This window comes from Gymnoscopelus microlampas, assembly GCF_963454915.1.
Source record: "Gymnoscopelus microlampas genome assembly, chromosome: 12".
NCBI classification, from domain to species: Eukaryota; Metazoa; Chordata; class Actinopteri; order Myctophiformes; family Myctophidae; genus Gymnoscopelus; species Gymnoscopelus microlampas.
Window position 1 is genome coordinate 49684200 of NC_139949.1, and position 13424 is coordinate 49697623.

Sequence of the window (13424 nt, forward strand, 5' to 3'; positions counted from 1 at the left end):
AGGTTATTTTTTATGTTTATTATTACTTTTTATGTTCAGCAATGGGAGTTGCATTTGATGTATGACTTGTGCTATATTAAAAAAAAAAGATTGACTAATTGATTGATTGATGGAGTGTGATAGGGAGAATAGACTCTAGAGACAGGCAGTGTTGGGGAAGTTACTTTCCAAATGTATTACTTTACATAGTACTTTAAATGAAGTACATTACAATACCACTTTATGTGCCAAATATTGTTATATTACTTTTCCGTTTACTCTCACAAAACACCCTCAAATGAAGTGCAAAAGAACTAGCCATGATATTAAAGGAGGAGATGGAACACAAGCAGAATGCCACAATAGTGTTATTGATATTAAAACGATACATTAGCAGCCGAAAGTTCAAGGTCATGATGATGAAACACAACCTTCTGTCAGTGCATTAAAGTAACCAAATAAAACCGTAGTGAATGAGAAGACCAGCTGCACTGTAATGAGTGTGAATGAAAATAAACTAAAATCAACAGTGTTTCATTAACAGAAGTAATGCCTCAACACTCAAACTGTGACATTACACCAATTTGTAAAATTAACACATTATTATATTACTTTGTTACTTCTGAAAGTGATATTAGTCGGTATAGTGCATTTCCCTCAACACTGGCCACGATGGGGGTGAAACACAATAAACGGATAAACGACGTAGAACACAAAGAACGCCGACACATTATTAAAAGGCTGTGTATGGAGATGGATCTAATTCATGAATGTAAAAGAAAAAAAAAAAAAGAGGAAACGACAGCAATAAAAAGAAACAAGGGACAGAGAAGGAGGGTGATACAGACGACATTGAACTGAGAGAGAGAGAGAGAGAGAGAGAGAGCGATGGGGGAGATAGGGAGAAAGAGCAGAAAGAGAGATAGAGAGAGATACATACACACAAGGTTTTTTTTTTTTTTGGGCCCGCTTCCAGCAGCAGTGGAGTGCCGCGGCGTGGTCACATGGGGACAAGAAGAGAGAGCGAGGAGTTGAAACGAGGCCCGCCGGGCCGCCGCAAAGGCAGCGGCCAGCTGAACTGAACTGCAAACCGGCCCGTCACACACAGCCTCGTCGTCGTGTTCTGGGCCCGGGCCAAACCGGACAAACAAGCCAGTCATTCAGCGCTCTATGGCCGCACGGCACCGTCTCCCTTTACTCCTCTCTCTCTCTCTCTCTCTCATTCTCTCGCTCTCTCTCTCTACCGTCCTGTCCTCCTCGCCCCGTCAGTTAGCAAACAAGCTGTCTACCGCCGTCTGCCAACAGAACACACGTCAGTCTTAACACGCGGGCCAGGAGTGCGGCGGGGGGCCCCCTGCCACTGAGAGAAGCCGGATAAAGCTACGGATCCGACAGCGTGGGAGAGCGGCGTATTATAGCCGCTCTTAATACACACTGTCACAGTCCTGAGTGTTCGTTTTAACTCCTTTTAAAAAAGGGTCCGTTTGTTTTGGTTCCGTTTCGTCGTACACGCTTTGTGAGTTAAACGAAAACACTGTGTGTGGCTTTTATCACGTAGGAGCCCCCCCCGGCGGCGGACAGGAAGTCGTGACAAGTCGTGACACGACGACACGTGGAGAGGGCCGCACGTTTTCTGAAACAGAATGTCCCCAACAGAACAACAAGGCCAGAAATAGAAACTTAAAAATGGAGACTCCCCATGACGGGGACTTAAAATAAACCCAACAAAGCAACTCTTGTCTGTGTACAACATTAAACAACCCAAGGAAGTGGACAGGTTTGAATAACAACTGACATCAGTGATGGGAAAGGTGCAGGTATAGGACGCCAACGGCGTTTTCCCACTGACTTGCAGGCGAGGGGGCCGGGCGGGAGGGGGGAGCGCAGTCAGGGCACAGAAGTCAAGGCACGAGACGGCTGTGTTGTTGACGGACAACGGATGGCCACGCCAGCTACTAATGCATCGCAGAAATATATAGCTTATAAGGATTCGTAATGTGAGGAATTTGTAGATGTAGGCCTATGTAGGTTTATGGTTTCCCCAAGGACTACAGCCATTTCACTCATGATACAATTTCTCTTTCATAACAGATACATGTGCCAGATAATCCCCTACAATAAAACACCAAGAGAGTAAAAAAAAGAAAACGTTTCAGTCATTCCAGTCCGACTTCACTGTAGCCTATAGTAGCCTTTTCATGAATTATATTTGTACTTAGGCTGTCGTGAAAGTTTATAATATTTAGAGAAATTTAAAGTTTCAAATACAAAAGTAGTAGTAGTAGTAGTTGTGAATTAGCAAACTGGACATTTAGACTGAATGTTTCCTTTATCCTCATCTTGCGCTAATGCAGGCAACTGTGCCTTGACTTCTGTGGCCTGACTGTGCTCCCCACCCGGCCAGCCCCCCGCCCCCTCGCCTGCAAGTCACTGGGAAAACGCTGTTGGCGTATAGGACCTCTTCTTTGCATAGATACAATTGTAGGGGCATGCGCATCGTCATCACACCCCCGATTAAAACAAACATACACATCTGTTTCCTATATAAAGCTCATTTTGCAAATTAAAAAATAAAAACCCCAAAAAAAACTGTGCGCTTACATAGATTCAAAGCAGAGCTACGATAATATCACAAAAAAACGGCTAAGACTGAGCCTTACAGTATAGCTAAACTCATTCACCCCAGGATTAAACGTTTTGTGTGTAATGTGACGTTTTCTCTTTTTTTTCCCCTCTTCTAATTTTCACAGACTTGACTTTAAGGTATAGCTATTTATATCACATTCTCCGTAAACATGACTTGCAGTCAGTGTAGTAGAATAAGAGTGCTTTGAGTAAATCCAAGCAGACTTTTTTTTTTTGCTGTGCACGATTAAGAGATGCTCCAATCAAGTGCACTTAAAATAGCTTGGACAGCTTCTAAATAATCTTTTTTTTTTCTTCTTTTTTTTCCCCATCATAGAAAAGTAGAATTTAGTATACAGTATGTATAAGTAGTGTGATTCCCTATAAACATTAGTTATCAACTATATACAGTCAGTCCTACTTCCATAGCTCCATGCGAAAAAACAAAAAACAAAATTCTAATGACGCTTCAGGATAAAAACCAATCCACCAGCTAACTGCTGGTTGGCCAGTAATAATGCTCTTATTTTTTCATGTTCAGTGACATTTCTTTTTTTAAATATTTTTTTTTTGTTTTTATCATGACTAATACCAGTGGTTCTCAAAGTGGGGGTCCATGCAGGCAGGGACCCTCAGGGTTCTTTGAGGGGGTTCCAAATAAGACTCTTTAAGCCTGATTTATGCTCCGTTGTAGGTCGGTGAAAATAGGTCTGCTATTTTCCCAGGCACGACTCCGAGTATAAAAACAGGCTTTTTTTACGGGTGTGTCGTACCGTATGTACGGGTTCATTTGGTTCCATCTGTACACTCAGAGTTATGGGGTGGTGGGTCTTTGAAATGGAAAGAAAAAGAACAAAAAGGTTTGAGAACCACTGATTCATATACCTCTTGGATTCCCCCCCCCCCCCCCCCCCTGTACAGTACAGTACTTTTCTGCAGCTCGCTGATGCTTTAAAGAGATTCACATCTCGTTTCTATTTGCGTGGTGGTATAAGGAGAAGGTGCCAGTGCCGGTGGAACCCTGCTCATGTTACCTATTGCTCAACAACCCCGCCCCCTGTTTGCCCCTGAGTGAAAGAAAAAAAAAAAAAAGCCAGGCACCCACCATGTTTGCCTCTGCAGGGGAAAACACCCTTCAGGGGCATACCAGGTCTCTCCCCTATCTATCCCCTGCCCCCCCAACCAGTGGTGGAAAGTAACTAAGTACATTTACTCAAAGTGTACTTAAGTACAATTCTGAGGTATTTGTACTTTACTTGAGTATTTCCAATTTCCAGTACTTTTACTTCTACTCCACTACATCTCAGAGGCAAATACTGTGCTTTTACTCCACTACAATTATTTGAAAACTTTAGTTACTAGTTACTTTTCAGATATGAATGATGATAATATGAAACATACATTAACCACTTTATCCCTATTTTATACATAGGCCATGTGAAAATAGCCGATCTACAAGCTCACAACGCGTCGCGAGCTTGTAGATCTGCTATTTTCAAACATTTTAGTACTTTCACTTTTGGTACTTTAAGTACATTTTGATGCAGATACTTTTTTAATCAAGTTAATTTAGAATTCGGGGACTATTTACTTGTAACAGAGTATTTCTACATTGCAATATTGATACTTTTACTTAAGTAAAACATTTGAGTACTTTTTCCACCACTGATCCCCGTGCCCAACCCTTCTTCTTCGATCTGGCCAACGACACAACAAAAACACTCCCAATGTCCAGTGAAATTCACCTCATATGCCCCCCCCCCCCCCCAACAAAAAGACTGCCCCCCCACACATAAATAAATAAACACACACACACACACACACACACACACACACACACACACACACACACACACACACACACACACACACACACACACACACACACACACACACCTCTGTACAGTTTGCCCTCTGTCACAGCAGTGAGCCCAACGTGTCACAGACACCCTGGGCCCGGCCGGAGGAGGGTGTCCGCTGTCCAGTAAATACTCAAGTCTGAAAGTCTGTCTGTCCGTCCGTCCTCCCCCCCCTTCCCCCCCCCCCAAGATCCAACTATGATACGCATTAGGGGGGGCGGGTGGGGGCTGGTAAAGCTCCTCCCCCTCTCTTAAGTGTGGAGGAGGGGGCGGGACAACATGAAAAGAAAAAAGATACGCATTATGGGGGGATGGGGGCTGGTAAAGCTCCTCCCCCTCTCTTAAGTGTGGAGGAGGGGGCGGGACAACATGAAAAAAAAAAAGATACGCATTATGGGGGGATGGGGGCTGGTAAAGCTCCTCCCCCTCTTTTAAGAGTGGAGGGGGGCGGGACTTGAACACAACATGAAAAAAAAAAAAAAAACATGTTTTAAACCACTTTCAACACGGTGTCCCTATATTTTGGGGCCATTTTCAAACATGTTTTCGAATACTTGAAAAAGAGCGGGAAAAGAGCCGATCCACAAGTTCCACATAATTAAGAGCTTATAGATCGGCTGTTTTCACCACAGGACACCTCCATACGATGAAATATGAAATAGGGGGTTAAATAAGTGGTTAAAAAAAACGAATGCAGCAGCAAGGCCCAAACTAGAGGCTTCTATAGGCCAGTGGTTCTCAAAGTGGGGTCCGACCAGGGACGGGAGGGGGGTTCCAGGGGGTCCTCCAGCTAAATGATTGATAGTTATAGGAACCAAAATGGACCCGTGCCAGTCTGTAACGCTTGAGAGTGTACAAATGGAACCAAATGGACCCATTCGGGTCCATTTGGTTCCATTTGTACACTCTCAAGAGTTAATGGGGGGTCCGTGTGGCTAAAAACTAAAACAAGGGGGTCTTTCGAAATTAAAAAAAAAGTTTGAGAACCACTTTTGTTCTAGGCCGTGCCAAGAGGGAGTGGAGTGAGGGGTGTGTGGGGAGGGGGGGAGGGGGGATAATGGCTTCAGCAGCGTGTCTGATTGGACCATGTCAGGGGTGACATGATGATGTCATCATATGAGACAGGTGTCAGAAGCCGCCCGTCACATTGATTTGAAAGGGTTCTGATGGAGCCAAGCACGTTGTGGGGAACAGAGAGAAATAAAAAAACAAATGGAACTTTTTTCCAAGATGCGGATGAGCTTCAAACCCACACCCCCCCGTCTCTCTCTCTCTAGGGCTGGTTTTCCACTACGAAGGGCTAAACCCAGAACATTACAGAACCTGTGGAAGTTAAAGGATCTACACCATGAATTTAAAAAGAATATTTCATATTTAATACACGTTGTTTATGTCCCTCAAATGTTTTTCAAAAGGTTTGAGCCTAAATCAAGCCTCAGATATACTCATTCCAACTAACTTCTCTCTGGCTTATAAAGCACTTTCACCTGCAAATACCACATTGTCCTGATTTGCACGTGGCGCTATTGAGCCAGTTTGTATGCATGTTATCTCCTGGTTCTGAGTGGAAAAAGTATTTTTAGTTTTTTTTTCCTAAGTTGGAACTGAAAAACGAGAGGGATTAGATTGTACCGCTAGTGACGTCACTTTCGGGGCCAAATCAGTTTGGCCTGTTTTGAGAGCAATTTACATAAAACCCCAGATTTGCTGTGAAAGCCTGAGTGTTCAAACTGGAGTATTTTTTGGGATAGCAGAGAGGTAGGGGAGACCAAAAACACACAAAAAAAGAAGGAAAAGTTCAAATTCATGGTGTACTCCCTTTAATAAATACCTAATAAAAAAAGGTGGGAAATATGGCCAGATCTGCTATTTTCGATTTTTAAAACATTTTGAAAGTACACGTTCCCAGAACTCAGGATTAGCACTATGCCTCCTTAGCAGGGTCCAAAACCTTAATTTGGTTCAGAGAAGCGTATCTGAAACCCAGATTCCTGTGAAATACGTTTCACGGCAGGACACGGTTCATGTATAGTTCTCGTAGTGGAAAAGAGCCATCTGTCTCTCTCTCTCTCTCTCTCTCAGTGCTTTAACTGGACAGCCTGGCCACTCTGTGGTTTTAAAACATTGCATCCCAACAGTTCTGAAAAGCCGTTCCAACAGAATGATATCATATCACCCCCCCCCCCCCCCCCCCCCCCTGCCCCTCCCTCCAAAATAAAACCCCGCCCCTTAAATGAATAAAGAATAAAACATGATTAAAAAAAAAAAAAAAAAAGGAAACAGCCGTTATCAACATGGTGACAGACCTTCAAGAAGCCTGTAAAACCCCCCCCCAGGAGGGAGGGAGGGAGGGAGGGGGGGGGCTTCAGGTAAAGAGAGAGAGAGAGAATAATGATAACGTCCCTCCTGCTGGAACAAGGAACATGCAGCCTCTCTTCTTCTTCTTGTATTATTCTGCTTTTAGTTTAGTTGTTTTTTTCTTCAGTGTAAATAAACAACACTGACCCCGGTGGTCAGCGCTGTCTTGGAGATGGAAACAGCCCCAACCCACCCCCCAACCCACCGCCCCCCCCCCCTCACCCTACCCCACCCCCGCCTTAGCGCAAGTCAGAGTCCACAACAGCTGCTGGATAAAAACTCCCAAAACCGTCAAAAAACAATCCTCCTCTTAGCCAGTGGTGGGATCGCTCTCTGCGTGTGTGTGTGTGTGTGTGTGTGTGTGTGTGTGTGTGTGTGTGTATAATTGTATTACTATACTTGCGAGGGCCGTACGTCCCCACAAGTACGACAGAATTTGAGAAATAGACATTTTCTGTTCCTCACAAGAACATGTTTTTTTTATGATTAAAACCAAAAATTGCTAACATTTAGGCTCGATACACTGTACTTAGTTGTGCGCTGCTGCCGCGCACCCAAAAATAGTCGATGTACAAGCTCACCGTTTGCAGCTCACGGTGCGCAATTCTAGGGTTAGGGTTCGAAATGGCCAAATAAAACTGTATTAGTGCTATATTACTGTCCTAAAAATGTTGATGAACTCACAAGTATAGTAATACAAACGTGCGTGTGTGTGTGTGTGTGTGTCTGTGTCTGTGTCTGTGTGTGTGTGTGTGTGTGTGTGTGTGTGTGCGCATGTGTGCGTGTGCATGTATGGTCGTGCAGCAGGGTTCCTCTGAGTTCATTGACGGTAAAAAGACGTGGAGTGCAGCAAAGTAAATCATAAAGGTGTGTTTGTGGGGGGGTTTTCGGGCGGGGCGGGGTGGGGTGGGCGGGGTAATACGTATACTTCAGGTATGGTGGAAGCAGAGTCGTAGCAGCAGGGGGTCCTACAGTCGGAGAGCAGTGACGATGACAGTAACAGTAGTACTATAGATGGAACTGTAGGGGGCGGGGCGGTGGCAAGGGGGGGCGGGGCGATACGTAGAAGTAGCGTCTTTGCAGAAGTAGTAGCATTAGTAGTCAAAAAATGTGCGACTTTTGAGCTATAGCGGAGTCGATCGACTCGACCCCCCTGTTTCACCCCCTTCTCCTCCTCCCCCCCCTACTGGCCACGCTTGGTGGTGTAGTCCGTGACGGCGGCGGCGGCGTCGGAGTCGGCGGCGATGTTGGCGACGTTGGCGGCTCCTCCGTCCGCCGTTCTGCAGCGGCTGCGCTTGTAGAGGCGGTAGCCCTTGCGGCAGAGCAGCACGAACCAGTAGACCTGCGGCGCCAGGATGCAGGAGTTGCCCAGGTTGGCCACCAGCGGGATGTGGAAGGGCACGGCGTACAGCGGGATGCCGTAGTGGCGGCCGTACACCCAGTACATGTAGGGGAAGAGGGCGATGCGGCACATGAAGAAGGTGAGCAGCACCATGCCGCCGTTCGCCTTGTGCGCCCAGCACTCCTGCAGGTTCAGCTGCATGGTGGGGACACAAAGAGACAAAAACATAGTGTGTCAGTATAACTGCATGGTGGGGACCAAAGAGACAAAAACATAATGTGTCAGTACAGCTGCATGGTGGGGACCAAAGAGACACAAACATAATGTGTCAGTACAGCTGCATGGTGGGGACACAAAGAGACACAAACATAATGTGTCAGTACAGCTGCATGGTGGGGACACAAAAGAGACAAAAACATAGTGTGTCAGTACCAGTGGCGTGCACAGACATTTTGAGGGGCAGGTGCTCAAGTAAATTATACTTTTTTTTGTTGACTTGGTCTGCTCTTTTTTCCCTCTACACCTATACCTCTTTGCCAAAAATAGCCGATCTACAAGCCCACAACGCCTCGCGAGGCGTTGTGGGCTTGTAGATCTGCTATTTTTGGCTAAAGTTTTCCTCAGAAAAGGGATGCTAGGTTTCGAGTGGTTATGGTAAAAAGAAAAATCATATCACATAAAGAATTGGCGGACCCCCTGTAGTAACTCTGAGGACCCCCTAGGGGTCCCGGACCCCCTGTTGAAGACCCCTGCTGTGCCCTTTTTTCAAAAGGGCACTTCTGGTCAAGAGGGCAAAGGGCAGGTGTTCTAGCCCCACCTAGAGTCTATCTGTGCACGTCCCTGTGTGTCAGTACAGTAGGCCTGTCACAATTATTACATAATCGCTAATCACAATTATTTGAGATAATCGCAATTATTTTCGCATAATCGTCATAATCGTTTCCATGATGAAAAATGTTCATATATTTTCAAACATTTCACCATATCACCAAACTAAAAAAAAAATGTCCCCGAAAAGTATAAAAGTATTAAATATGTCAGTAATTTCTTTGTACTGTATATTTCAGTTATTTGTCATAATCTGCCCCCTGTGCAACTTTTGATTACAAAGCCTTTAAAAGGCCAAACAGATTTTTTTATTCATACAGTATGCTCCAAAAGTTCCAATGCCCAAAGTACACAATTAAATTGTTATCGCAATTATTTGTGTGACAATTAATCAAGTGGCAAGTCAACTTCAATTTGTAATGGTGACAGCCCTACAGTAGAGCTGCATGGTGGGGACCAAGACACAAAGCATAATGTGTCAGTTCTCATAGACGTGTTTAATATCACGTCATATAAGAACTGTGTTCCAAAAATAAACAAATGAGCCCGGAGGGGCTTGACTCATATGGACATGAAGCAAAAACTAGCGGCGAGAAAACACTAACGTTACCACCACCGAATTTTCACCAGAAACAGACTGTATCAAATATCAGTAACTGACTATCGTAAACGATACAGAGCCACCTCTCTGACAATAGCACCGGGACAATTTGTTTATTTTTGGGTTAGTGAGACAATGAGACGATTCTAAGATGATCCAATGTTATTCTCCATAGAGACATTACTTCTGTGACACAGGGGATGAACGAATGAAGTCAGCACGCCGGTACTCTATTGACCACTTCGCATCAAGCACAATAACTAGAACAAAATGTGTCATTTTAAAAAAATCGTTCTAACTGAAGTGGACGACAATGATAGTGGTGAACAACTTGAATTACTTTCAGAGCGATTTCATGAACAATAGAAACATTGAAAGCCAATCAAAAATCCATCAGAAGGACATCTGGGAGGCAATCCGTCCCATTTTCTTTTCCTCTTTCAATTAATCGAGGTGATTAATTTTAATCTTAGAATTTCAGTAAAACAAGGCGACAAATTAAAACATTATGATGCTCATCACAACCCACACTATAAAATGCCACATTTAATTTCATTCACCTGATCCTTTTTCCTAATTCAACTACACAGCAAAATCTTGAGTGTTCGTTTAGCTCTCGGAGTTACACAATAAAGTATATTACACTCAGAATTGTAATGTGAATGCGAATAATTTTGATGTTAAAATTGCAGTAAAAACAAGGCAATAAAGAAAATTAATGATGCCTGTCACAAGTTATCCGAACCCAAACAGCAATCTTGAAATTACTTGTTTGATTCTTACCCAGGGGGCAAAGGGGGGTATGCTGCATTTGCTCTGCTATAAAAGGTTGGCCACCAGAAATAATATCTATGACCCCGTAGGATCACAGCCTATATGGACAACCCGGTCAATTTTTTGCTGGAAATCCAATATGGCCGCCTCAATATTGGCCCCTATCAGTACCCAGGGGCAAAAGGGGATATGCTGCATTTGCCCTGCCATAAAAGGTTGGCCACCAGAAATAATATCTATGACCCAGTAGGATCACAACCTATATGGACAACCCGGTCAACTTGCTGCTGGAAATCCAATATGGCCGCCTCAATATTGGCCCCTATCAAAAAATAGCTTTGGCAATAACTTTTGAACCAGATGGGCTAGAAATAAAAACTTGGTGTCTATTTCATGGTTTCAGAGCATGAGAAACTCAATGGAATACTTATCTTTATGATTGGGTGTGTCTTGCCCTTTAATTTGCATATTTCCAAGATGGATGCCACGCGAAAACAGCTTACTGTTATGGCAAAAAGTCTGCTTTTTAAGCAATATGAACACATTTGGTCAGTTTGAGCTTTCATTTCTATTTTGTCAATATGGCTGCAGTCATAAATAATGTATGGTATTACATTTTCCCCCAGATTTATTGATTTATAGATCTATAGTTGTGGGGATGATTGCAGAGAAAAATCGGAGAAAAAGCCCACAATGTATCTTTTGTATCATTTTAATAAACTAAATACAATATAAACATACACATGCACACTCCAAGACTTGCCAAAAACTTCAACTTTAGGGCTATACAAATTAACATAGTGGTATGCATTCAAGTAACATAACAAAATATAGACTACTTAGTGACAAATAGAGTAAAGGCGGAGTTGAGGTTGCCTACAAAAGGTTCATTTTGACCTCTATGGTGCTGTCTTGCCTGCTTCTAAAGCCAATGATACTATGGTACAATGCTATTCACTGTCACTGTTGTCATGTGTTGCACTGATCCTGCTGCATCGTGTCTCCAGTACCTGGCAACGGCATCCTAAGTAGCATGGAATTGCCTTCTTTGCACAGGAACAGAGGCATGATATTGCCTTGTTCATTGACAAAGGCAAGGCTGGCTCGGTAGATGCAAGAGGGACTGCATTGCTAGCACTGAGAGACCATCCATACTCTGTGAAAGAAGGAATATCCGGCTTGGCGATATGTGCACATTTATCTATTATGGTTGCTAGAGCAGCTCTTCTCAGGTGCAGGTCAAAGGCATTCTCTGTCGGGGGCAGCAGCTTTAAAAGGGTTGATCTATTATTGAGGAACTTGTACACTCTAAGCTTACTCAGGTCAAAATCCTCCGGGTGGTCCGCTTTGGATGTATATACAGCAATTGTGAGGTCTCGTGCCTGATTGATGACGTCATATGAGACGGAATCAGAAGAGTTCTCACCAAACTCCTCAAGTGCAGGGAGATCCAGACGCATGCTGGCCTTGAACCATGCCTTCTTCCCAGTGAAAAAGGGATAGCTGGTGGTATCTCTGCCACTTAAACTATGGATAAAGGGCAGGGCACGACACTGTGCAAGCCCCAGTGCTGATACCATTTGATGGATAGGAAGGTATGAATTTTGTTCTCACCCACAGCTCTGGAAGGCATCTGAGATGGGTTGCTGCATAGTAAAGGCACATGATGATGATGTCTGTGTCATTGGCATGGATGACAACTCTGTCAACTTTGTCATTCTGGACACTGTACAGGGTGTGGAGTATTATTCTTGTATCAGCTTCCTGTTGTGTGGATTCTAGTGCAGGGACATCTTCAATAGACCCCTCCTTGATCACCACACTCCTTGTCTCTTCTTTAAACCACCCACCCAGGTAAAGATGTGTTGGACCAAGGGCCGACTTAAGTTTCTCATTTTCACACCATTCGTCACAGAGGAAACTCAATAGGTTTGCCTTGTTAGCTGACACAGCAAAAAAATCCTGAGGATCTGGAGCTGTGTAACGCATACTGACTTCATATTCTTTGGTAGGTTTTGGTCGAGCATATCTGTGTTCTTGCTCAGCTGTCTTAAGACTAGGTCCACTGTACTGGTCACAACAGAAGTGAATGATCTCTGTGCCAGCAGGCACATCATTCAACAGCAGACGTTGGTATCGTTCAGCGATTGTTCCAAATGCTTCACCTTTCAGGAACGACCAATGGCGTATGGCATACATGGCATCAATAACTACTGCTGTTTTTCTGTCTTCTGTAGGCAGGTCAGGGATGCATGCAACTTTGGTCTCCTCTTTCAGGACCTTCACAAGGCTTGCCTTGGTACCTGTTCTCATCCTGCCATCTTCCTGGAAGAGGGAAGGGGGGAAGCCACTGCACTCGTGGTTGCCTATAAAGTCAACAAGGTTGAGTTCTCCACCACTGGCTATGATTTGGGTCATGCGCAGGAGGGCAGTAATTTCATTGCTCTTGCCAGGTGCTGAGGTTTTCCCCTTAGACTTTTTAGATTTTGTGTTTTGAGTGTGGGAAGTGTTAAGCTTCATTATGCTTGTCTTCTTCTGTTCACTGGACAATGACTCACACAGTGCCTTCAGACCCAGTTCTTTCACACTCATCAAGTGGTCCTTGACTGTGGAATCAGCACACTGTCCTGAAGATATGTTGATCGTGGATGATGTGCTCACTGTAAATGGGTTAGTCTCCACTGCTGCCATGACCTTGACTACCATCTCTGCATCCCGGATTACACGACTCTGACCAGACTCATGGTGTGGGTTGGAGGAGTGGAGGTGGAGCATAGACTTGAGCTCTGCAGAGACAGCTGCTGTGAGTGGTTTTGTGTAGACCCATTTTGTCCTGGCAGCAGGGCTGAGTGTAATGCCATCCAGACTGCTTGCTTCCTTGGCATCGGCATTATAGGTCTGCTCCAGTAGCATGTCAAGAGAAACACTGTTGTGGCTGCCATCTGCTCGTCTGCCAACAAATACACCTGCCATCAGTGCTTCATGTACCTCTGAAGCTGTTTCTGGTAGTTTCTTCATCTCAGCCAAATACAGAGGTAAAGATTGCTGCCCGTACTTG

At 44.3% G+C, this 13424-nt stretch overlaps 1 protein-coding gene across 1 annotated transcript in view; it reads right to left on the reverse strand.

Annotated features, from left to right (window-relative positions):
- Positions 1-8004: 8004 nt before the first annotated feature.
- The window catches only part of LOC311057406 (TLC domain-containing protein 3A-like), a gene marked incomplete at its 3' end in the record, with an annotated part of 65804 nt that continues 60384 nt past the window's right edge, over positions 8005-13424 (reverse strand). Inside the window, exon 5 of the mRNA XM_084074365.1 lies at positions 8005-8358. Coding sequence (XP_083930491.1) covers positions 8005-8358 — 354 coding nt within the window. The remainder of the gene's footprint in view (positions 8359-13424) is intronic.